The sequence below is a fragment of the Anas acuta genome, chromosome 6 (genome assembly GCF_963932015.1).
Source record: "Anas acuta chromosome 6, bAnaAcu1.1, whole genome shotgun sequence".
Classification (NCBI taxonomy): Eukaryota; Metazoa; Chordata; class Aves; order Anseriformes; family Anatidae; genus Anas; species Anas acuta.
Genome location: NC_088984.1, coordinates 5277328 through 5304590, shown reverse-complemented (window position 1 = coordinate 5304590; position 27263 = coordinate 5277328). Strand labels below are relative to the sequence as shown.

The following is a 27263-nucleotide window of genomic DNA, read 5'->3' as shown; positions in this document are numbered from 1 at the left end:
TTAATCTGACTGTATTTTACTGGTGAACTCATCTAAAAAAGGCGTGTTTGATTAGGTTTAGAAGACAGTTCTCCTAAGCATAATTAAAATAATCTAGTAAAATCAATTACACTGATTCAAAGTTGCCGAAAATTTGGATTTAAATTCTGATAAAATGTATGAATCATCGAGAGCATTGCATATTTGTTTTCTATCTGTTGGAGTCTTCGTGTGTATAATTTATTTTAATCAATGCATGGATAAACTATAAAGCCTAAGGAAAGGAAAGAAGGAGGAGCTTGGGAAGACACTATTATTTTAATCTATTGATTCATAAGATATGTCTATAATTTTCATTTGCATCTTTAATCAATAAAATTACATTAAAATAACTAAAACACATTGAATTTTGGCTGGGTGACACTTGTCAAAAGTGTTACATCTGTTAGAGCTGTGGTGAAATGAACTAAATTTAGTTCATATGCCTGTTAAACAGAATTTAGGACAAAAAAAAAAGAAACAGAGGTGATAAAAGATTTCTATGCAGGATTTTTTTTTTTTAATTCTGTCAGTCTCTTCACTGTTGTAGTATTTATTTATTACACACTAATGGGGATGAAAACAGAATTTAAATGAAAATTTTTGCAAGTGTCTAAGCCTTAGTTCAACAACCAAAGTATATAAACTTAATCTGTTTTTTTTTTTAACATTATCGTCTGCATTAAATGAGTATTTGCTGTCTCTCTGAATGAGTCTACCACTATTGCTGGCTCCCAAGTGCACCCAGTATCACTAATTGATTGTCATGGACAAGAAAAAATTCCAGAACATGAAGTAAAGCAGATCAAAATGAAATGTGAAGTATATCAGGAGGAAAGCAGTGAAGAAGAAAATGGTATTGGAATGTATGGGATAAAATGAATCCACAATAAAGAAAAAATTAAATGATTTCTCATATAAAGGATTTAATTTGGAACAACAGTAGAAAAAGGTTCCCAAGTGGTGGTTATTAACCCAAGGCATCATTACCCATGCTTTTATGAACTCATATAGAAAAGACCACTGGCAAAAAAATCTTCTGCTTTTAAAATTCATTGCAGAGGTTGAAAACAGAACTGATTTCAAGCAGGCAAGAACCCCATTTCTGTCCCCCCAGCTCAAGAGAGAACAGTTGGCAGCCTGTCAGACTGAAGGTGTCAGTGTGACAGCAGCCATACAGCCGACACCGGCAGCCCTTCTTCAGGTCCATCTGATCTCCTCGGTCATTGGCAATTTTAGAAACTGGAGGAGAGAAGACAAAGGCAAAAGGCTTACAAGTTTCCTTGAAGTGAATAGGGCAGTTTTTTAGGAAGAATTCTGCTGTTTTCACAACTTTTTCAAATTTACAGTATGAGAAGAGAAACTGGTGGTAGCTAATGAAAGACTACTGGGAATAACCTAAGAAGGAAAGGCTCCAAAGATGATTAAATGGAGATAGATTTCTATTAATTATCCTTCAGTGGATTACAGTCTGGAAGTACTTAGCTATGAAACATTAGAGCTCATCAAGAAAAAGGAGGGAGAACTCAAAGAGGATGATCTTAAAAAACAGGAAAAAAAGTAAACTTCACAGACAAAATGGGCTTGGGGATATTTAAGCTGGAGATGTTTACTAGAAAATATGAGAACGCATGTAATTTCAATGTGAGTTTGAACATGCTGCAACAGAAATATATATATATATTTTAAAGATAAATTGCAAACAAGGAGTGGTGAAGTACTTGGGGTGGGAACTGGAGCAGTAACTGCCTAGGTCACAGGCTGGACAAGGGAACCTGACCAACCCATGTACGCATTTGTGGGAGGTCAAGAGATACGATCAGGGTGTTAGGACACAGCTGTAAGGGGTTAGAAAATAAAAAGAAAACAGTGAAACTACAACTCTCCCAGGAGGTAAAGCGGATACTGTAGAAGTAATATTTGGATTAATAGTAGAAGTGACTATGGTCATATACAGTCACAGTGACTGAAGCATTGAGGTATACTTGAGGTGTCTTGAAGTGGTACAAAGATAATGGTAGAGATAAAGAGGCCAGGGCAGATCATTTATCTACAGCACAGTCAGGACTAAGTGACAGTATATATCAATGGGCTCTGTTTAGTCAAATCCACTTTGGAGTTCAATGGTTGAAGAGATTAAGGGGAATATCAGGAGTCTGTTATGTGGACTTGGATTTAACTGATAATAAAAATTATGCATTAAGGCTAGCAGGAATGCAGCCATCTGCTTCAGGAGCAATGTCCATGGCTAAGTGTCCTGGGTAGTGCTGTGGAAATGACAACTACAACCTCCAGATAAAACTAGCTTCATGTATAGGTCCTTGCATCTCTTTCCACGCATGCCCGCTCTTCAACAGGTTAAAGCATGTCACTTCTGAACATAAGAAGAGTGCAGAAATCAAATGCATGGCTAGCAGAGACACTGGAATTTCCTTGTGATTCAAGTATACAGACCTGCTTTGTAACCAGCATGAAAATTTAAAGCCTGTTGTAATACAATATATTGCCCAACCTTGAGAAGCATTCATCAAGCTCTGGGTGATGGTTGATATACAGGTAGCACCCAGTGGGCATTGCCTGCAAACATGAGAGTAATGCCAAGCATCTCATCCAGTTTGAGAGCAGATCATGGACTGGAAAACCTTCTTCTTTTTGGAAGAAAAACCCAGCCGATACGCCCCATTACTAGATCAGTCCTCTATTCAGGACGCCAGATATACTCCAATGGGTGCAGTTGGTAGTCTCCTTTATCCTGTGCCCTCAGTCCCATGGTTTGCCTTTAGCCTGAGAAGAAGACTGCACTTGTTCCCATGTAAGAAGACAATCAGTAGTGAGCCATTTTTCATTTTCTTTCTGGAGTTTCAGCTTCATATAAAAACCATTTGAATTTGCAGCAGAAAAGAGCCTGCAGCTTGGCCTTAAAGAAACTACATCTCATATGAGAAAGTGTTGGGGTGGACGTAAGAAAAATGGAATATCATTAAAATAGATTCTAATTTTATGCAGTATGGAATATTAGAGCAGCACATCCCCCCTCTTGCCTTCATGCCTCAGGGGTCACTCACAAGGTTAACACAGCCATTCAGGACAGATGGGGACAGGCTGTTGGGTTCATGGCACCAGAGCAAAGTGCGCGATTACCTTGGTCACTCACAGAACCAGAATCATTTAGGTTGGGAAGGCCCTCTGAGATCATAAACATCATCATTCAGGGCAAAGAAGGTCTAGTCAGAGTGAAGCACTGAACTGCTACTTGCTTTTTGATAGCAGATAGTGAGGAATATTGACAAAATCAGCATCAACATTCTCTTTTTTTTTTTTTTTTTTTTTTAACTGGTTTTCTTGCAGCACTTAAGTATCTCTGGGAGACAGAAATGCCTTTACAGATTGTCATGTCACCTTAAATTTTGGTGACTCAAGCATTGTAAATGACTTCACTCAAGTACATAAAAAATAAGAACAGCGGGAACAGTAGAAATAGCGAGTGAATACCTCTGGATATTCAGCACAATTTAGACTCCATGAAATATAGATTTTTTCAGTACAACTTATCCATGGCAATAACATGCTGATATTTACAACAATACACTTGATTATTTCTGAGTATTGCATTAAAAAAAAAAAAAAAAAAGAATGAAAAACAAGCAAATCTGAGAGCAGACTGGATGGTGGCTGCTTTTGATGCTTTGGCTGCTCTCCACTACCTTCATTACTCAGCTCAATGGGGTGCAAGATCAAGAAAGTCTGCTTCCACCTCTAGGACAGGACGGCATAGCTCTTGCAGGTTGTAGTGTTCCTAGGGAAGCACGTGAATTGGAATCAAGAAGCACAAACCCTTCTTCTGTAGAATATTATTATTCATCCAGAAGTCAATATCAAGCCTTTACATTTGGGAAGGAGGAGGTGAAGAACACAGAAGAAGGGATGGAAGCACTGATGGTGCGGCAATGAATAACAGTTTTGTTTAAAAATTGTGTGAAAACAGCCTGTTTTCATTTATTGTCTTCTTAACATGCACAGTTGGACTTCTCTCATATTTATGCAGTTTTGCCAATATCAACTTATTCCCATTGAAACAGTGCATACCTTTGTTGTACTGCTTCTAATGTGTAATTTACTTGGGCGAGAATAATCCTGTGCATTAGACTGAGTCAGAAAACAAATAAAACCAACATAATGAAAGTAATTTCTTTTATATTTGGTTTCCATGCAGAAGATTCAAACTTGTTTTGGGAAAAAGCAAGAAGACAATGCAGACACTGATGATGAGAAGCCCTTGAGAAAAAGGTGCAGCAACCTGAGAACTGACTTGCTGAGCTCTCCCCACGCACACCGTGGGATGCCTGGAGGAGAGCAGCAGCTTCCATGCCACCTGAATCCTCCACGGATGAGTAAAGGAGAAAAATATTGGCTTCCCCAAAACCAAAAACATGGACAGGAAGCTAGTATTCATAGCTGATTCTTCAGAAACCTACTTCAAAGAACCAGTTCTTTGGAGTGGGAGGTTATGCCTTTATTCCCCTCTCTTGCTTCAAAGTGTTAAGCACTTCTATTAACACGTAAGAAAAATATTCAGGTCACTACTGAACAGAAATAATCTTCCATGCAAAAACATCATAACCTAATCATAAAATACCTATCAGACATCCCCAAACTAAACCACATCCATGCCTGGGATGGAAGGTAGGGAATTTGTTACAGCAGCCCCAGCCCTCCTACCAGCGATAACTCAGGGTAAAATTAAACACAGCACCTAATGAAACTAAGTCTGCACAGACCTCACAGAGCAAATATTGTTAAGATGTTGAAAGCAGCACACCTGGAGCTTGAATACCACAGGAATCAAGTGCTTTCATAACCCGAGACTTGGGGGGTCTCATGCTCTTTTTCAGCACATCCAGAACACAGGATCCAGAGTGAGGCAGGAGGAACATTCCCAAGCTCATCACTTGGTTATTCTTGTGGCCTTTGGCACAGCCCTTTCTGTTTCTCCCATTTTTATTTACCTACCCAATGTACTGCATTTTCATCTTCAGCTCATTATGCTTTAGAAACACATGCATTTCAGTGCCTTTTCTACAAGCAAGAAGACTTATGCATGTTACACATAGGCCAAAGCTGGAATACACAAGATCTTGTTCATGCCAAACTGCCCTCCTCGCCAAACAAAGCATTCTGTAGGCAGCTTTTAGGAAATAAATTGTGTAAAATGGACTGCATCTGACTTGAGCTTGCATTATATAAATAGGTAAATGATTCCCAGACTGAGTACTTAAGGATCTGCATTGACTCATCAGCATTCATAACTTCTGCCATAACATGAAGGAGATAAAGCACAAACAAGCACGGAAGAGAAGATAAAAGAAGAGCTGTTAAAAGCAAATATTCTTCTTTCATTGTGTTGTTAATTTTCTCTTTAACAGATCACATTCCCAATCCACCCTGAGCAAGGCAATAGTCTCAGTGGTGGTGTATTTTGCAGATCTCTCAGCAGTAGCACACATAAAACCCTACCTATATAGGACACAGCTGCTTGAAATTTCCAGGCAGCCGCCAGATTTGTTTTTGTTTGGGAGGATATCCCCTCAATTGATGCACAGATGGAGAAGGCAGTTAACTAGCAACAATAATAATCATCCTCCATGACAGGCTTAGAGCTGAATCTAAACCTAAGGTGAGGAGCTGTGGGAGTTTTTAAGGCACAGAGTCAGTGCTCTGATCATTAGTGCTAGCACATGATGTAACAAAGACACAAACTTGCTGTTTTGGCTAGGGATGGACTCCTCTGTGTAAGCCTTTAAGCCCAGATAGAGCTATTAGACAGAACTGTTTATTAACATACCTGGTGCAGAACAGGATACAAATTAAAGAGATAAACTCTTCAAACAGCTTTTAACCTTGGTGAACAGGTGAATTCTGTAATCACAAAAATGTATTATCTTGGAGGTTACCGGAATGGGGAAGGACAGTCTCTTTCCTCTTCATCTCTAATGTGCTTCCAATTTAAACCATACAAAACCCTTTGACAAGCAGGAAGGTGTTTTTTTGTTGTTTGTTTTGTACACAGTCCCACTATCCCAAAGCAAAGCTTATCACACAACTGTTAGATCCATTATCTTATTAATTATCATTATAATAATAATAGTTATGAGTAGAAGACTGATTAGTTTGGTCTAGGTTTAGATATAGTGCTGATACAGGAATGCTTAGGAAATTTAATTGGCAACCTATGGTGAAGTCTTTTGAGACAGACATTCAACTACTTCTGCTTCCATGCTAGGGTGAAATGTGAATAGTGGGTGAAAATTACACCAATGTGCAGAATTAACCTGGAACTCCAGGGCAGATCTATATTCAAACATTTTGGTATGCACCAAATCATTGATTTCAAAACATTACATCAGCTTTCCTCTAGGTACAGAAAACAAGAGTACAAAACTGTTGCCATTCCCCCGTGGATATCATTTTAATGCTTGAAGTACTCTAAAATAAAACTCATCTTATACTTTTTATGTATAGCAGCAAATGAGAACGGAAAAGGTGTTCCAGTTGCTTTGCAGTTTAACTAAAGCCAGTCAAGTATGGTATAAATAACTACTGAAGCAGTAATACATACGTGTGTGTGTCTATACCTATAACGTATTTTGGTGACTAGTTTTTCTTAAAAAATCCACGCATAATTCCAACAATTCCCAAAACAAAGGTTTTGTGAGGATTAATGATGTCCCACCAGACATTTAGGAGCTGTCCTGCTCACCATGCCCTGACTGTTCCATTGTGCGTGGTCCTTTGCCAGAGGTCACGGCTGCAACTGCAGCAGAAAATCAGCTGAAGTTTTGTCAGCCTGAGGTTTATGCTCCATGCAGTTTGATTGAAAAATTAAAGTTTGGATTGTTTGCTTTTATTTTATCCAAATGGTTTCAACAACCCGTACGTTACAATTGTGTGAGCAAAGGACGAGCAAGGTCAGAGGAAAATGAAGTTATAATTCAGTGACAAAATAACAGGCAACACATGAACGTATCGGCAAATTGTGCCCAACAACATAACATTAGTCAAACAACAACAAAATGATTGATAGATTTAAGTATTCCTGTCAATGATTAAAATATGTAACTCTTGTACTTATGAACTTTATCATCTTCCCCTTGCAAGGAACAAGAGCCGTGTGGTAATTGCTGCCTTCTTTAAGTCACCAGTGCAGATTTAATGTGCTCAAAATAAAGCTATCATTGCTTTCAAGCCATGCAAAATGATTGCAACCCTTTTTGCCACCTATCAATAAAAAATGGGTTTGTGGTGATATTAAAAGATGAAAATCACTTTCTTTTACTCACTGACATCTCCTTTTTGAAGTTAACTTTATGACTAAAAAGAGAACAGCCACCTTTTGTCACTGCTGGAAGATGGATGGATTAAAAGGAGCACATCTCACTGCTGCAAATAGGCTACAGATCTTCATCAATATAAATCCACAAAGCATTTGACTGTACAGGGGAAACATATTCTGAAACTTTCATTCCACTGAAAGATTATGGGAACTTAAAAGGCAAACAGCTATTGATTTTTTCTTATTACATGAACTGCTAAAGGAAAGAGAAAAAGCAAATATTTAAACCATTCCTTTAAAATATCTTCCTCAACTTGTGGCTCTTCCTAAATGCTAAGCACTGTTAGCACTTCTGTGCAGTCTGTGACTTTTTTTTTCTTCTCAAACTTACTGTCTTTTAGTTTGCAAATCAATGAAATCTCATAGAAACAGATTATTTGTTCTGAATATAGCAGTCAATTTGTCAATGTCTTATTTATTATTTTACTTTATATTTTATTCTATAGTACCCTACAGAGTCACTGATCGTGACTCCATGTAATAACCAACTGGTTTTGCCTTACAAATTGGCAAGTGACTAGGAACAAGTAATAATTATTACACCAGTACCCAGGAGTTCCAGACACGGACCAGATTTCCTCTGTAAAGCCAGAGTTTCCTTCGTGCCAGAAAAATTCCAGTTTCTGATATAGCAGGTATGGAAATGGGAAGGGAAGCACAAATGACAGCAAACATGCCGGTAAATATGATGGGCAGCTGCCTAATGTGCCAAGGACTCCATTTCATATGGCCTAATTAGGATATTTTGTGTCTATCCAGAATATCAATATAGTTCTTCATTTGATTTAAGATACTGAATGATCAGTTTTTATAACAAATTTTATTTTTAAAACATTTTGGACAAGAAATATGAAGGAATATCATGAATTCCAATTAATTTCAAAACAACTGAAAAAGTCAAACCCTGCTGTGTTTTAGAGTATGCATTTCTTTCTCCCTAAAAACACCAATCTTTAGACAACTCTGAGGAACACAAAAGGCTATTTTCTGAAAAGAAATCACACAGCAGCTGATGACACACCTCTCTTTAAAAATAAGCTGTATGGGCTGAGGTAAAAAGAATTAGCAAGTTTCTTTACAATGGCATCACTACTAATCCCAGGCACCATCGGATGTGTTTCCAAAGGTTCCTACCAGTCACACTCATATAGAAGCTGCCCTGGTTGTTTCCTGCCACCAGAACTGCTCAAAGCAAATGAGGAGAGGACACCTGAGGAAGAGTAATGATGCGCCTGATTCCCTGACTGAACACCATGTCGTCCTAGCTCACAAACTAACTGCTTTGCAAAGTCCACAAAAGAGAAGAGGAGTCGTGATAGTATCACAGGGACAAGGCAACACTGATCCATATGCAGGGAGCCTTCATATTCATAGAATACTTCATGCTTTGTAAGATCTTGAGTCATTATTTTAAATCTCTATCACAATGAATAAAATAAGATATTTTTTTTCACAATTCTGGAGTCTAATTATAAAACTTACTGTTTGTCCCTGCTTTAAAGTTAATTCCTCTGTGTGCGGCATGGATTTATTTGAGGTTTCTGCAACTCTCTTATTAAATGTATCAGCATGGGAAACAAACAAAACCACTGAAATCTATATCCTTCATATTCAAAAGGGCAGATCTACTGTAATGTTTTATTTATAAAAAAAAAAAAAAAAAAAACTAATATAAAAATGTTTTTTAAACCCACCTTTGACTTTTTAATAAACATTTTAGTCTTCTGTACACGGCAAAATTTAAAACCATTTAGATTCTAGTTTTGATCAAAATCTAACAAATTTGTTAGATAGTGCCCATTAAAAGAGAACAAAATCACTAATGATTTTACGGTGAAACATTTTTCCTCAAAAATTTCATTTTTAACATTCAGATACAAGTCTCTTCCTTCAAAATGGCATAAACGAAAAAAGTCTTACTTGTAATGCTCAGGAAAACCAGGGATTGTGCTAAAATTCTCTAACTTGGTCTTTCTCACTGGTAGCTCACCTGGGGAAAGTCTGAGCAAGGCAGGGGAAGTGCTCAGGCTGTGCCTCAGACTGACAGCTAAATCCCAGCCAGCAGCCCCACCAGGATCTACCTGCACTAAGTCCTTAAAGGATCAGATCTTCAGAAGCACATACAGTACAGCCACAGAAGAATCAATACAATCTTAATTATCAAGCTATTACTAATTCTGACGTTTTTCTGCTTACAGTTCCCAAAATATTGGAGTTACGGAACTGCAAACCTTAGTTATGGTCAGGCTTCCAGGTATGACTGGACTTCTCAGATGCTGAGGCAACGATTAGGAACCTGCTAAAATAAAAACTACATTTTCTACAGCATACGTCAGTTTAGAATAGAATACTGTCTATGTTGTACCAAAAGCATGAAATATATTTCCCAGTATGTGTTTAGCTCTACGATCAACATTTCCAAGCTACTTGCCAGCAGAATTCACAGCGCTGAACATCAGCATTGTTAGCTCCTTGGAAACCCCTTTGGAAATCCTTGACACATTTTCCATAGCCCTAATTGACTTCTCATCTTCATTAATAATGCTTTCACATGGGGAGGCAAGATCTTGAACAGAAATTCAGACCAAACATGTGTTACAGCAAACAGAGATCACAGCACAGTTACTTCTCTGCATGTAATCAGCCTTAGATAGCTGAGATAAGTACAGAGATGAGTGAAGTCCATCTCTCCACTAGGCAGACATCACTACCAAGCATGAGAGCTGGTAAGATCTGTAAGGTCTGTGCCTGCTAACCACCTTTTTTCCTGTTCAGGAATAGGGTAGGACTACGAGGAAGCTCCATGCAGTATGCGTACAAGCTGGGGGAGAATGAGCATGGTTAAAAGCTGCTCTTGTTCTCCTGTTCAGAGCTCTCACAGTGGTAATCCAGCCAGACCCAAAAATGAGTTGCATAGGATGCAGCAATTGCAATCAAAAAGCAGTAGAATCTGTGGCAATGAACTAGAAAAATCATAAAATTCTGGAAGACACGAAGGTTTACTAAACCACTGTAGATTTTCCATGTTTCTACCCCCAGAAAATGCCCTCAACATGCACCAATACTAAATCTCACTACAAGTAAGTTTCCTACTAACAACTCTCTTGAAAGGCAGCTACGTTTCTGTGGAAGTCTAGAACTCCACAATCGCTCTCCTTCTTGGGACCCTACATGCACAGCTGTGCCTTCATTAGGGGAAAAAGAAATACGTGGGAAGCACTTTCACAGCTGAAGCTAGAAGCAATGGCCTGCAGATGTATCCGCTAACAAGAACAGTATTTCATTCATATTACTTTTTACTTCGGGAGATGATTGTAACTCGAACGAACATGAGCCAACAGCAATTTCTACTTTCATTTACAGTCCATATACAGAAAAAAAGTTTCCTGGGTCCTTTGCTGAACACTGCTAGCAGCTTTATTAAGACCAACAGACTGAATTTCTTTATGCAGCTCCTGTAGGGTAAATGCTTTGAAAATGCTACAGTTCCTTTTCTAAGCATGCTGGGATGGGCATGGAAGTCAGTACAACTGGTGTCCAAATCATGTGAATTTACATTAGACCCAGCTTCTCTCACTTGCTGCATGCTGGAAAGTTGTAATATATATCATACACATCCTTAGTAATGCATATTATTTATTAGTTATGTAGCCAGGGTTCCTTCAGACCGCAGCAATCCTGAGAAAGGATTTTCCCATTTCTCCTCACAGCTGTAGACTCCTTGGTTGTCAGGAGGGAAAAATCTCCTGCACTGGCAGAATTATTTTTTTATGAAACGTAATGCATGGGCATTTTTAAGGTATGCACATTATAAGACTACAAATTTCTGCATTTAACAGAAAATGTTTGCTTTTTGTTACATCCTGCAGATTAACAGTTTCAGCACTGGAATGATCCATCCCCTTACGCTTGTTTCAACACAGTATCAAGAAACCTGACATATGCTGGTGGACTTCAAAACCAGAGGGCTGTTTTCAAATAGTAGAAAGCCCGATTTTATTTTCAGATCACGTAAGGGCATTTTTTGTCTTTCATCTCATTCTCCTTTGTAAACCTACATAGGACACATTTAATAGAAACCAGTAACCTTTTCAGTAAGAGAGGAAGCATCTACGATCCCCATTTTACTTCATCTTAACTGTAATCCACAACATGTCACTAAAAAGTATGATGCTATACAAAGCATTTTTCCATTAAGCTCAAGAGGGAGAAATTACTGTTTGAAGATTTTGTGTTTTTGTTTGTGTTTTACCCTCTCTTCTAAGCAGATATGACAAATGCAAGATTTGGTTTGGATTTGTGTTTTCTTCTCTTGTCTGAAAACCAAACCATCCAACTCCCACGTTAAGCAAGACCCTGTTTTCAGGAAGAGTTAGTAGAGCACTTTCCGTTCTTATGTATCGTAGGTCATTCAGAATTACAAGGAAGCACAAGGACAAGCCCCACACTGTGACCACTTAAATTTGTGAATAATTATCTGATTATTATTTAACGTAAAATATTTGTGTCAGTTCATGGCAGAAAGCTGAATAGTTACACTTCACATAAGTATTTCTAATTAAATGTCCTTAAATGCAAGTACTCAGGGTGTCAGAACAGTTTTGTTTTTATGTAACTGTCCACATTTTGTGCAACAATTTGCAGCACAGAACTTACTCCTATCCTTTTTTATCCTCCTGATGCTGCTGCATGGCATTACTTTGTGATTTTCAAATTACATTCATGGCTTTCTTGTAGAAATCAACTCTTATACCTAAAAATTACCTGCACATAAATGTTTCATGCCGATCTTGTATCACATCATTGTCTTTCAACAAAGTAAAAAAGCTCAAATTTGCTAAAAGACAACTAAATGTTTTGATAGTTCAGAATTGTGAGCTATTCTCTTTTTAATCTGTGAGTCTATGTCACTTTTGATGATAATGCCTTGATCCCAGATGGAACTGTTCTGCCATAAATATTTTAAAATAGAACATAAAACCTGACTGCACATTTTACTTTGTTTATCAAATAAATCAAGATCTGAATGCTCATTAAGTGATTGTTTTTAATAAATTGCAAGAGTCAATAACAAAAAAAATGCAACTAAAAAATAATGACAAAAGTGATGACACAACCAGTCAGGAACATACACCATTATCCTACAACTACATTGTTTCTCCAGCAGTTTTTTGAATGGTTGCTGAAATTGCCTCAGAATAATACTGAGGCAACATGCCATGGAGGTACCTTATCACCACTTTTAAAATTAATAGACCAGTTGAGATTATTCTTTCCAGTACAGAAGCTTTACCTTAAAAGCAGGGAGAAAAAATCTCTGCAAGAAATAGTTCCTAAATAGGCAGAGTGTGTTCCAGAGTCCCAGAAGAGAGGGCAGAGCAGCCAACAGCTCCTGTCCTTCAGCAGAAGACACTTCCTTTCTTATATATCCCCTCTGACACAAGTACATCGGTCACAGCTCCAGGTTCCCTACCCAGAAAGACCCTCTTGGGGTCAGCAGGGACTCCTATCACCATTATGTTTACCCCACAGGTGTACATAACTGATACAAGGAGTTGCCTTCGCTTCTGCTAAATTCTAGAAGATGCACATCATTAAAAAAGAGAAAAAGTCAATTAAACTAGTGGCAGGTCCTACATCTGCTGCATAATTTTGAAAGAGGCAAGACCATTAGGCAATAAAAAGTACTGTAGACAGCAACAAATTGTGCTGAATTGCCTGCTGGTAATTAAAAAGTGCATTTGTTTAAAAGGCCATATATAGTTCTTAATGAGCTAGGACTCTGACCTTCAACAGCATGGCGAAGAGATGTGTTTGGGGCTTAAATCACTCTAAATGAGTCTTTTATTTTAAAATACAGACATTGCCTCTCTGCCTGATCTGGCTTTGGGAACATGACATCAGCTCTTATAGAACCTCATCTAAGCATGGAAACCAAGCTCCATCCCAAAGGGTCAGAAAAGTGTCACTGTGCATCTGATAAACCTATTTTTGGAATCATAATCTGCCCTGCTGCTAACTCCTCCTCTTTTATACTCTTAGCAGCTTTCACTTCCTTTGAGAAAATGTGAAGCTGACAACAGTCCACTGTTCCTTTAGTCCATCCCAAGTACAAGAAATTAATCTTCCAAGTAGTGTTTTTAACACTTTACAACATTTTAATGAATGATTAAGAATGACTGGATGAACCAAAAATTCTTTTAGAAAGATGTTACATGTAGTTTCAGGAAGTTTCATTTCAGAGAGTACTTTGCTACAACACAATATCCCAGAGCTAAAAAGTTCACAGGGCAGCCAACACAAATATAACATCCTTACCCAAGAGCTCAGATGCACACCAGAAAACATTACTGATCTACACAAAGTGGGAAAAGGTCACATCCTGAACTTCAAACACTACTCATCCTTCTCCAGATCTAGCATTTTCTTAGGGTTTCTTTAAAACTAATCATCCTTTTGCATAACTAAACGGAATACAAGTGTTTCAAGAAATTAATCACACACCATTTTTTGGTTTTGATAGGACCAATCCAGGGGCCTCAAATCAAAGGGTTATTGCCATTAACTCTAGTAGGCTTCAGGTCTGATCCTAACTAAACATTTTTGCTTGTTGCACACTGTTTAATTTTTGTAACAAGTGTCTTCACAAGTGAAAAAGAAGATGAAGAACTTCAGAGCCTTGGAAGCGCATTACCTTCAGAGAACAGGAAATAAGATCTGCATTCTCTTTGCATAATATGTGAGGTTAAAAATAATATTAAGAGGAATACATCTCTTCTGCAGTACACCAACAGTATAGATTACCTGTGATTCAAATGCAATCATTTTCTATTACATTTATCTAGTGAATACTACTGAAGCATGTATAAGTACCATTTTACATAATCTGTGATTATTATGAGATTTAGTTTCAGGTGAATTTTGTCTCTCTCTCCAAATTTCAGGGAATGAAAGTTTGCAGTATGTGGTATGGAAGAATGCAGTCCCTTCAACTCAAAATCTGTAAGAACATGATGACAAATCATAAGTCTCAACCATTTAAAACATATGTTGTTTACCATCTTCCATACTGGTAAGACAAGTGTTGTGTGGAGCAACTGTGGTAAAATCTGTGTTGTTTTAAAGGACCAGTATCAACAGAGACACAAAAGAGAAAGTATTCTTATTTAAGGAGTCTCCTGGCACACTCTTGTTTTCTTATTTTAGTCAGTGCAGTGGAAACACTTTCCTTCTCTTTGACATGCATATGTCCAAACAGAGGGCACTGACTTGAGATAGGTCTCCTTTACTAGCCTCATGTAAAGGGACTGTACTGAACCTTGTATTGCTTATCTGTGTATTTTCCCAGATTTCATTCTTACTTGATTGCTTCCAATGATTCTTCTTCTTACTTGCCATTTACTGCCCATACTTTCCTATGGTATTACTTCTCTTTTTTGTTTCTCCCACAATTTTTACCTCTTTCTGTTGCATCTCACAATATTTTAATCTGTTCTTTCCACAGATAACTCAAACTATAGCTCTTACTCCTGCCAGTTAAAGACTAAGTTATCCTTTCTTGACTCAGATTTCTGTGGAGAAAAGACCACTGAAATCTTCTAGAGGGGATATAATGAATTCTGCAAATCAGCTTTTTATGCTATGCGCATGTTCTTGTTTCTGAGTGGAAGACCAAGAGTTATTTCTCAAAGTGTCAAAGAAAACTTTTCACACCACTGAATGTTATCAATCTCACTTAAGATTGCTGGTGACATCTTGACTTGTTTATCATAATCTAAGAAATGATGGCAACTTTTAACTTTTAAACTAGATTTGTAAATGACTTAGACTCTCTGAATATACAGTTTCCTGAGCTTAAAACTGCAAAATGCAAGAAGTAGGATATGGTATGAAATTAAAATCCTTGTCTAAAAGAAAAATGAACGTTTTTCTTTTTCTCTCTCTCTCTCTTTTTTTTTTTTTTTTTCTCCCCTCACCTATAAATTGTATCATGAGAAAAGACAGAATAGCCTAAAGACGTCTTCCGGATGTATTCCCTACTGAACACTTTAAAGGAATGATTAAAAACTAGGCAAAGGAAAAGCCTACCTTCATCAAGTTTTCTGATTTCGTTAGTAAATAACTGACTTGAAAAGGTTCAAACATAGCAATCCCATTTTCCTTGATATAATAGGCTACAGATCTTACAGAACAGGAAGGTGTCTGTAAATACCACACAATGCTTTTTAGCCACTAATAACAGGAAATATGTAAAATAGAAATATGTAGAGGCATACGTGTGCCAGGTGGGACTATATCTACATCAACACCCAGAATTGACCCAAATTGGTTAATAACACACAAATAATAGTTGGGACAGGAGCAACTTAAAGACCAGAACCAACTCTTTGGCATGGAAATTAAAATGAACACTCCTGGAGGTTCAAGTGTTTGATGTAATGAATCTTTAACTGTTTATTCCAGAGAAGAGAGCCATAAAGAGGAAAAGTATCCCCCACGCAGAACATCTTGTAGTTTGCTCGTTTGTTTATTCACCTTGGGAAGATAAGGAGCTGGGAAGTCAAATCCCTGCAGGCAGGAAATGAAAGAACTCGAAACCGAGTCTCATAATTTAGCTTGGCTGAGGACTCCTGGGGCAGAAAACTGACAACTACACTTCTGACAAATTATGTGATGCCAGCCCTTGAATTTGCTCTTTTCTTTCTTCTTTTCCATCTTCCATTTGATACTATTCTGTAAATTTAGGTTGAATTTATGAATAGCTTCAGGGGGACCAACACCATGTTTTTCAGCAAATGTACCTTTTACTTAATTTTCTTTCTCACTTCAAACATCAGGTTGCTCTATTACTTCAAAATTCTGTTCATATGAGCAATGAATACACAAATAATGTAACTGGAATAAGAGTTCATGGAAATTTAATAGTGATGCCTTTTATTGATGGATGGGTGCCTCAGATCAATTTTTCCTCATCAGATATAATTTTATTATTAGTTAATGTAAGAAATATTAATTGAATTCTTACCCTGCAGGTCTAAATTTAAAAGTTTCCGTATACTATGAAAAAGAAAAATGCTCTAAGAGAAACTGGAAAAAAGTAGCGCTCCTATTAAGATCTCAGTAAGTTTGACCTATATGTTCCCTTCCCTCCCAGTACTGGTGACAACAGAAAATAACTTTGTGTCACCACTCTTCCTGTGCTTCAAAGTTACTAGGGTTTTGTTTGCATTTGGTGTCAGGCCCTGGTATCTCATCATTGAAAACTGTCTCCAATGCCTATCTATGTATGGAACATACATTTAAGATATACTCTATGATGTGAAATAACAGAAGTTTGTTTATTTGTTTTTCAATGTGTATATGTCTGACCTCTTTATATCAAGATTGTGCCTACTATCACTACTATCACTATAAAAGTACTTTGAAATTAATTTGTAGAAAAAGCATCTTTCATATTTTATGTAAGATAATTCCTTAAAGAATGTTATTTAGCTGGAATATAAGGGGAAAAATAATCAGGTAACTAGACACACTAATCAACAGAAAGATAATAAACCATCTTGAATAAAAGTGAAAACGGGATGCTTATAGTGAGAGTTTGAATGTTTGTTTTCTTTTCTCAGTAGAGGGCATCCTCAAAACAGTAACAGCAGGCAACAACAACAGCAGGCAACAATAAATATCATTTAACCTAAATCCCTGGAAAGTAGAACAAAGCTTTCTCTGATCACTCCATTGCATCCCCCTACAACACTGACTGTAGCTGCTTTCATCAACTTTTTGCCAGCTAACTGGCCCACTTAACTATCATGATCTAATTTAAAATATGAGAAATTAACACATCTACTGCACTTTGCTCATTTTATCAAGCAATCCAATCACAGAAAAAATGAAATATTGGAGTTGTAATCTTTAATGCCCTGTCTCATATGGAAGAAAGAACTCCACTGTTCAAACATTCAGGACTGCATTTCCTACTGTAAAAATGGTTTCCATGACCCTGGAGAAAGTGTATGCATTTTAAACACTTCTGCTCACTAGTAGAACTAATCAGTAGTTGTATTCATGAAGATGAACATTTGATTTTGCTTAATAAATAACTTTATCCAACTTTTTCTCTCATGAAAACAAACACAACTTGAAATGGAAATACAGACAAAACATGTTACTCTCTCATTAGGCAGGATCACTACAACACTCTACACAGACTATATTCTACATTATTTAATGATCTATTAGCATATATTATTATCATATATGGCAAAACATTTAAATTCTACGCTTAATTTACTATACAGGCAACGCTGATATCTTAACAACAGTGTTCATATTATCTGGCCTGAAAAATCTCTTTAGCAACAGCCCATAAAAGGTGGGATGAAAACACATCACTCAAACATCTTCCACTGCGCTATCCCCCTGCCAGCCACCTTTAATTTGCTTCGCTGCAATAGGATTTTGTGATAGAAAGTTATTAAATCACCAAGCCCATGACTTCTTTCTCTTGACAGCAGAACAGACTAAATGACCTTGGCTAATTTCAATGAGCCACATCATATTGTATTAAGGAAAAAAGATGAGAAAGACAGTAATACACAAAGAACTGGTATTTGGATGGTAAAATGAGGAGATTTTTTTAAAAAAAAAGGGGGGGGGGGGCTGTAAGATATGCTTTTCCTCAGACAAATGCTCTCAAATGCTCTTATTTACTAGCAGCAAAAATACTTATGATCATCTTATGTCTACATTTTTTTCCCTTTTCTGTCTTATAACCAGTGAAAAAGTAAAAAGTTTAATACAAAATGCAGAGTGGTTGCAGAAGAAATAATTTTGAATGTTACCTGATGGTTTCAGCAGCCCCCCTGGCACATCAGAAGCAATGTGAGATTTCCTGAGGGTACAAGGATTCAGTAACCTGATGTGACACTTCGTACAGCACAGTCTTAGAGGGTGATGAGTGATTTCAAACTTGTCAGAATAAACCAAATGAGTTTACAGAGATTTCTTTTGCTGGTGTGCATAGGAAAAGACCCATGGGAAAATGGTGGGAACATTTACAATTCTAGACTAATTTAGATTTTCTTTGTTCCTTTGAAACACGACTTCATGAGAAAGGAAAAGCAGGGGAAAAAAAGAGGAAGATTAGGATATAAAGGTATCTCCATAACTTTATACTTTTACTTTTATAATTTCTCATTCTTGAAAGGCCTGAAGATTCCATAAAGTTCTAAAATTTCTATTTTTGCCTCTGGTAAACACTACTTAAAACTTCTTAGTGTTCCAGCTGTAGAAGTGCCAGAGTGAATGCATGATTCAGTAATAGCTGCATTAATCTTCATCTTATAACAATTCATTCAAAAAGCTTAAACAGAAAAATAATGCTCTGATTATAGGTTGCTGCAAACATAACAATTATTTGGCTAAATCTTCTGTATGTGTGTTTTGCAGTTTTTTTTTTTTTTTTAATACTAAATGATCCAGAGCTTGCTTTTGTGTATTTTATTGACTAGAGATTAAAGCTCAGATCACAATTAACAGAGATCCAAGTAATCCAGAGAGTTGGCAGAATTCTATCAGATCTCAGTTAAGTTCAGTTAAACTGAGTTTTAATTAAAAAAGAAAGTATCTCAAGTAACCTCTGTGATCTCTCCTAGATTTTCTTAATCTTAATTAGCCCATTAAAACATGTCGGGTTACATCTAGGTAATATATCAAAAACATTTTCAAGTTATTTTCATAAGACAGTCTTTTGAATGTGATGCAGATGCTCCTATGTGCCTAGGCTCGTCTTGTCAGTGGTGTTAGGTAGGCAGACAGGTAGACATGCAGGCAATTACCTTATGAGTGACTCTCAAAATAGCAAGGGCTTTAATGGATGTTGCAGTCTTGCTATTATGATTAATTTCAATATGAGATGGTATAAGCAATCAGTATTTATGATGGGAAAGATACAGTCACATTTTTCCATCAACTCTGACTTTGGAGGGGAGCTGCTGTGACTCAGAGCCCGGACAAGCAATGCAAGTGCAGGTCACGAGCTCCCCTGAGCCCAGGCCAGCAGCTGTGGCACTTCACAGAGATGGGATACTGGCCAGATACTACTGATAGCTAATCAGCAGAAGTATTTGTAATGAAAGTGCCCTATAAAATCTTCTCACTTCAGGGATTTAGTGAGAGTGGAGTCCTCCAGTGAGTCCCAACAGCATTCTTGATTTCCCCTCCCCAAAGCTGACTTGTCTATCCTCCAACCAAAGAATTATAAATCATAATGCATGGCGAGGATGTGACAGAAGACCATTTGATGAGACCCCTATGTACTTTACTACTAACGTGTCCCCTGGAAAAACTGTACACGTAGACTGTTAAATCTGTTATTTTGTCCTGTCAGCCATACCAGATAAACTTGCAGTATTCCCATGACATAGTACAACACTGCCCGCAGAAAAGCAGTGGATACTGCAGTATAACGCATAACAAACTTCATCTTTAAGTCAGAGCAGCAAACTGGACTCTTACCTGAGTGTCTGTTATTTCTGTCAGTTTTGCTTCTCGGTAATTGTTCACAAAATGTTCTATTTTATGATAAATTGGCATAGAGCCAAAGATTTGCAGAACATTTGTGCTAGCATTTATTATTATTTTTTTGCAGTATTCTTCTACTATTTTCTGGCTGAAATATCCATAATTTTAGCATAATAATTCCTGCAGCTATTAATAATAATGTATTTCTTAAGCCAGTTAAGTGAAAAAGGTCATTTCCACATTCTGTAGAAGTTCTTGTTTTCTACAGCTCTAAATCAGAGACAGACTGGAAACTACTTTTGGCATATCTAATTTAATTTTTTGCCAAATATATAAGAAGTACGGATTTATAGAACTGTACAGACCACCTCTGCAGCCCTATTAAAAACTCTTTCTAAGATTCATAGGAATGTGACTGTAATTCTCTAGAAATTATCTTAAGGATATATCTAATCCTTTACCTACTCGAAGCCAAGTTACCCCATCTAATCCTTGATGGATATTTGTCTAAGTTGTTCCTAAAACTTTTGGAGAAATATATGAGGCATTTTCACCTTCAAAATATCACAAAATCAGTGGCTGGAGCAGGCTGAAGCGACATGGTACCTGCCCTAATGGACCACAGGCAGGCTGCAGCCTAGGCCTGCGTCAGCAATGCCCTCAGTGAGCTCACTGAGCATGGTGCTCTGGCACGAACCATGGGAATCAAAGACTCAGAGCTATAACTGTCCAGCTTGCAGCAGTAATTCGGTGACTCCCCTGTGGCACGAGGTCTCAGCATGTTGCTCGGCTGAGCTTTAAGATTGGCTGAAAACGCAACAGAAATAAAGATGTGACTCTCAAAAGAAACATGAAGAGCGCTGCTACCAAAAGAAAAAAAGCTAAACCAACAAGAAAAAGCTCTAAACCAGTCCTCTGCCAGAACAGCTCCAGCCTGGGTCTAGTTTTGGCATCAGTACATTTTATCTAAGCCTCACCCTGCCTCCAAACTGCTGATGGGCACTGACCCTGACTTGGCAAGTCACACCAAGGTGAAATTATCTGGGAAGCCTCAGGACACCAAACAGCCTCAGCCTACAGTTTAAATGAGGGACGAGTATATACTTTGAACTCTTGCTTACACTTTCAGCATCTGTAAAACATTCTTCAATTAGTCAAAAAATAGCTAAGAAATCAAAATGACCAAATACAGATGCTTTATCTCTAATACACACAGTGAGTTTCAGTTCCAGTGAACTAAGCACCCCTTCTCCTCTGAAGGACATTGGAACACATAATGTGAAACAACCATACATAATAAAACATTTTTTATTTCATATTGCCACAACCCCTCCTGAATTTATGCATTACATTCACCAGCAAAAAATGCATACGTGCTTGAACTAAAAGATGATGAGAAAGGAAAGTCATTGTATTTACTACTATTCCCTTGAAATTCCACATACATTACCATTTCACACTGCAGATATGATCATATTTTCACTTGCCCAGGGAAAGGTGCAGGCCTGAATATCTCTCTCAAAGATCATAATGTAATGAATTAACATAAGAATGTTAAATTTAGAGAAAGAAATGGGAATAGTTCCAGTTACTGAATGCTTGTGCTCCATTAGTTCTGGAGCGTTACTGGAAGCCTTCACCCTTGCGGAGCTGTGACCTGATCACTGAGACGTCCCTGCCATGGTCACTTGCCCCATAACACAGAGAGATCAGCAGATCATTGCAGCATAGGTCCATGACCAACTGAGCTGTGTGTAGCTCAATATTTAGAACTGATACTACCACCTTGATCAATCAAATATATCATATGAATAATCTTAGCGAAGGACTAACATAATTTGAATGCCATTTTTGCCACTAATAAGAGGAAAAAGCTAACAATTCGGACAGGTTTCTGGAGCAACTTTGCAGCTTTTGGCCACACAGATGACCTAAACATATCACTTGTATGCTCAGTCCTTAAAAAATACAGCAACAGAATGGCTCAGCAGTCCCCCTAGTCATTGTTCTGATATATATGTATAAAATAGTTAATACTATATTGCATTCATACCAAACATATCATAACAACACATTAGTGGCAGCTGTTACCAAACTACATGACCATAACGTAATAATATTGTTTTCTTATTCTTTGGGCTTTGTTGATAGAAATGTGTCCACTAATATTTTCAAGAACCACCTCTAATAAGCAGGTCAAAATCCATAAATGGCTACAAAATATTAATGAGTTGTTATCCACTTCTGACATGAGTTACTGGGAGACAACTTTAAATCCTTCATAATAATATATTTAAAAGGACTTCATCCTATATGTGTTCTGTGACCAAAAGTTTACTTTTAGTACATTTAAGTAAACGTTATGGTAATTTATTAGAGTAGGCATTAATTGCACCACTGGGAAGATTTCATATTCATGTATGATAATAAAGAAAGGAGTGGGAATCGGTAACCTTGCAAGGCTGATTTAAGCATAAATTGAAAGGGCATGCACGAAGACAAGTGATTTTATGTCATATTACATATGAAAACCAAATGTATTTAATTTACAGTAATATAAGATTTTAATTTTGGTCAATTTCTTTTTCCAATTCCACTGTTCTCCTAATTTAAAGAGTTAAAACACAATAATTATTTAGCTTTGGCAGTTTTTATTTTTTTTTTTGTCATTCAATCCAGATTTACAGAATGCATGAATCATTGAGAAATACACATTTAAATTGTGTTTAATGGATGAATACTGTTCTTAAAAAAAAAAAAAAAAGACTTCAGAAAGCCTCAGGAGAGACCAAGTATTGCTTTGGTCAATTTACCTTTTTTTGGATCCTGGAACCAGTGCTAAAGTCAATATGCTGACACAAATTTTGATTTTCTGTAATGCTTGTTGAACAAGCACTACAAAAGTAGAGCCTTCTAGAAAAGAAATGAATCCCATCACTGTGAATAAGAATTGTCATGTATTGTATGACAGCCTGTACCCTCACCAGGTTACATAAAAATAGCTATTTGTAGTTTTGTGAAGTCAGCAGTATTGCACTGATTAATTCCAAGTGGCATTTTTTGTTCCTTATTTAATTTTTTTTATATGGCTTATTTTTGGTGTGGGCTTGGATTTTACTATGACAGTTCTGGAAATCTGTCCAAATGAACCTTTAAATTCTAATTTAACTTTCTGAACTGTAGCACTAATTGTATCTTTTACTGTATATTGTCACATTGGATTCTAGCTCAAGACCCAGAATCTGTTCCTGAGTTTCTGTTTTTCAACATAAGTCCTGTTAAGGATCATCAGCAATTATTTGCCTTGCAGTTAAGTCTACTGATTGAAAATAGTTGACATGTTAACGATTGATGGTATCCTAGATTTGATCTTAAAATGACAGCCCCATAACTGTCCCCAAGGCAGAGCTTAATAAAACTTCTGAGTATTACAGTTGAGGTGTTAAAAAAATTGACCTACACCAATTTCTATTTAGGACTTCTCATTGCCAGAATTAGGTAAGTATACTCCTAAACATTTGGTAATTTAAATAAAATCCTCCCCATAAGCAAGAACTAAATGCGAAATAATGCTTACGGCAAATGCAATGTCTTTTTCAGCGTTGTTTTCATATTCTATTTTGTTTAAATGAATCATAAGAAAAAATAAATTCTGGCAAACGTTATGCTGCCCAACTTTTGTTTCCTAATAAAGGGTTTCCTCATCTTTCTCTTGGAATAACCAGTTCCTTCATACGACCTTAATAAAAGTCTGAAACCCCGCATGTGCTTTTTATTCTTATTTGCTTCATACAAAAAAAAAAAAAAAGTTCTTGAAACATACATTAAAATTAATTTTTGCTTTATATGTATATATATATTCCTAAGAAGAAAGTTCTAGTTCTCTTTGAACTCAAGAAAATACACAGCAAAAGACTTCAGGTTAAAAGATTTTTTCTTCAGGAAATCTACTCACCCCGACAATGTACTCCTTCATCGTACCCATCTGAACAGTCATAAACACCGTTGCAGAGCTGGGACAAGTGAATGCATTTGTTTGTGCCGATGCAGGAAATATAATTCAGGGTGCACTTGAAATCCACTTCCTCGGGACCTAAAAAAAGACACAGAACATTTCTTACATATACTTTTATACTTCTGTATCTACAACAAGGCAAAAAAAAAGAAAAAAGTTCTGCATTGCATACTATTCCCGTTTTGATTCTCAGGGCAACACTCCGCATATCAGTCCATTCTGATGACTTCTGGCACATTATCATTGCTGTAATTAGGAAAATTAAAATCATCAGGTAATGATTAGTGCAATTAAAAGGAAATCAAGGGGTCAGAGAAGATTACTTCCCAAAATACAGGTGATAAAATACCGTTGTTTTTTTTTCTTCAAGTTAAACTTTTTGGAAGCTAAAATTAAACTTTACAACATTAAAAAAAGTATCATAGATATGCAACTGCCTTGTGAATCCCAGGGTAGGGAATTCTACAGTCATAACAATAATAGGTACTTATATTAATATCCACTGTTTTGCTATATGGATAATCTTAGCTATTTATGGAATTACTTATAAATGCTACACGTTTATGGCTGTATTACATCACAGAAACTGTCCTTCCATCCCAGGAGTCTGGAGCCATGCCGTACAAGATGGCAGGGGAGGATAAGGATGCTGTGATTGCTCCCTCGGGGATGCAATCCCCATGCAATCACTCTGTATCCCCTTATCTGTGAAGTGTTAAGGAGAGGGATTTTCAAGGCTCTTGTTTGTTTATCGCTTTGTGAGGGTTTTGAGTGATTAAAAAACAATGAACATTATAATTTCACGTGAGAAGGATTTTGAGATTTTTAACAAATCATTACAGAGCACAAGTAGGTCTGAAGGCTTTAGCTTGTTTAGAGGATGAATCATACATAACTTATGCGCAGTAACTGAGCTACACAGAGACACACAGAGGTGTGGAAGTTTTCAGGAAACAACTTGCAGCACCTTGACTGCTTGTGTCGGAGCCTTGGGTCTGTGCTAAACTGACAGCTTTAAACAGTCCTCAAGGGAAATATCACCTAGGATGCACCGTGCTCAGGTGCAATAAGCTTTCACCTTCTCCAAGGCACTAACTGCAAGACGAAGGACAGAGAACACACAGAAGCTGAGAGCTCTGGGTAAATCTCAGCTTTGGCAGATTTTGCCTCCTGGAGTCAGCAGGCCAAAGTGAAGCTGAGCTCCAGAGGGCATTTAGGATTTTTAAACAACTGCAGAAAGCTCTTAGCACAGCCAATGAAATAAAAATCCTTACTTTAAACAACCGTCCTGATTAGAAGACTGAAGCATTTCACTGCCACCCTGCACGCCAGCAGGCTGCCCAAAATTTGGAGTAGGTGCATCCAGCACCCTTCTCAGGGGTTCCTGGTGTCCCTCCTGCCTGGCTCTGATGGGGTGACACCAATTACATCCCCGATACCCCCATCACTGGCAGACAGAGCACAGTGCACTCATGCTAGGGAGAAATATAAATGAGTGATGTGCACAGGGATGAAAGTATGCTGTCTGGCATGCGTTATTTTTATTATATCTGTATTTTATCATATCCATATCAGGATATGATGACAGTAGGAACAAAATCGGTTGAGAATGAGAGGGCTGTGACCTCCCAGCACTGGCACAGACCAGCAGCAGGCAAGGAGGCAAGAGGCAGGGGTGAAGCAGCTCTCTTCGCTTCTTCCCATCTTCCCTTCCTGCTGGGCAGCACAGCCACTGGGTGGGGTCCTGGTTCTTGTCACTGCTGGTTTTGCTTGGACTTTTGGCATTTTACTGTTTTCTTCCCCCTGATATAGGACCTATGAAGCATCCCATGTGCAGGAAGCTCACCACTGTGCCTACAATCTCTGGCAGTGCCGGGTGTCCTCCAGGACTGGCCGCACTCTGCAGAGCTTTCAAAGAGCACAGAGCAGTTCAGCACAGTCAAATGCTCAGTGTCAGCTAGGTCAGATAAAACTACAATGCTTAACATGATTCCTATTTCAGTTCCATAAAGATTGAAGGCACTTAAAATTTAACAAAACCAAACTAATTATCTGATCTGTTAGTTACAGCTTGTTTATTCCTTGCATTGGAGCAACTGTGAATAGAGTGTGAGGAGAAAAAAAAAAATACTTTTTCTACATTTTCTCTACAAATAAAGAACATTCATTAAAAAACAAACAAACAAAAAGGATGCAAACAAACAAAAAAGACTTACATCTGTGAAGTATGGAAGCCATGGTACTTGCATTACTTACGAATAAGCCTAAGATTGCCAGAGTGCTTTCAGCATTCACAGATCATGATCAAACAGAAAATCAAAATCTGTGACCAAAAATAGATAAGCCTGTGTATTTTTCTTCTAAAAATAATGAGTGAAAAGAATGAAAGTCTTAATTAACATTTAAAATCTCAACGGGAAAAAGCTGATAAGCATATGTCTAAAGATTTCAGTATTTAATTTTGACTTGATGCTTTTTATTTTATACTACAAATTTCCCTGCAGGACACAAATATATTGTGATTTGAAATACAGTATCTAACTTAAAATAAGTAGGTAGGGGGCTTCATAAATTGTAGTTCTTTCAGGGGGAGCAGTCTGCCAGGAGACTGAATCATTGCTAACCGTGTTTTGTTTTCAAGAGAGATTTAGTTCATCACTTTGGGAAAACAAGAAGGTTCTGTATAGAAGGGATTAACTTATCAATGTGACTGATTAAGGTAAATTCACATATACTTATTTGTCAAATCGACCTTACACCAGGAGATGACCTCCAGTCCCCCAAAAAAGGGGAAATGTCTGCAAAATGACAGGTCCCAATTATATCATAATGTCAATGAAATAAGATAACATGTCCCAAGGCCTCGGAGCAGCCCAAAACTCCCCGTCTTCACAGAATAAAATCCTGAAGCTGAGCACCAGGCTGCGTGGTGCTATGCCCTCAGTGCAGCACACACTCCTTAGAGTGGATCTGACCCTGCACATCCTGAAACATCCAACGCGAACAGAGATGAGCAGCTCCTTATCTTGTTTACTCCTCTCCCCTTTTCCTTGAGCAGACAGCCACTTCTGGCAGTTTTATCTAGTGAACTTTGGGAGAAGGAATTTAAAAGTGTTCTTCAAAATAATCTCAGTGTATTTTACATCAGCGCAAGAACGCTAAGAACATAAAAGACGGATGGTGTCTTTTCTTCCCTTCAAAAGACACGATAATACATAGCCTTGCAGGTTGGGGGAAAAATAGTCAAATTGCTGGCTGCAATTATGGCAGTACAGCATCCCAGCACTTCAAACGCTCGCACCACGACACCGCTTGGAG

At 37.5% G+C, this 27263-nt stretch overlaps 1 protein-coding gene across 10 annotated transcripts in view; it reads right to left on the bottom strand.

Moving 5' to 3' along the window:
• LRP1B (LDL receptor related protein 1B) overlaps positions 1–27263 on the bottom strand; it is a 666036-nt gene that overhangs the window by 378954 nt on the left and 259819 nt on the right. For all 10 annotated transcript variants that reach the window (XR_011098017.1, XM_068687099.1, XM_068687103.1 and 7 more), the window contains one exon: positions 23886–24023. Coding sequence is in view for 9 of the 10 variants with exons in the window: in XM_068687099.1 (XP_068543200.1) it covers positions 23886–24023 (138 nt within the window). In the remaining variant the exon portion in view is untranslated. The remainder of the gene's footprint in view (positions 1–23885; positions 24024–27263) is intronic.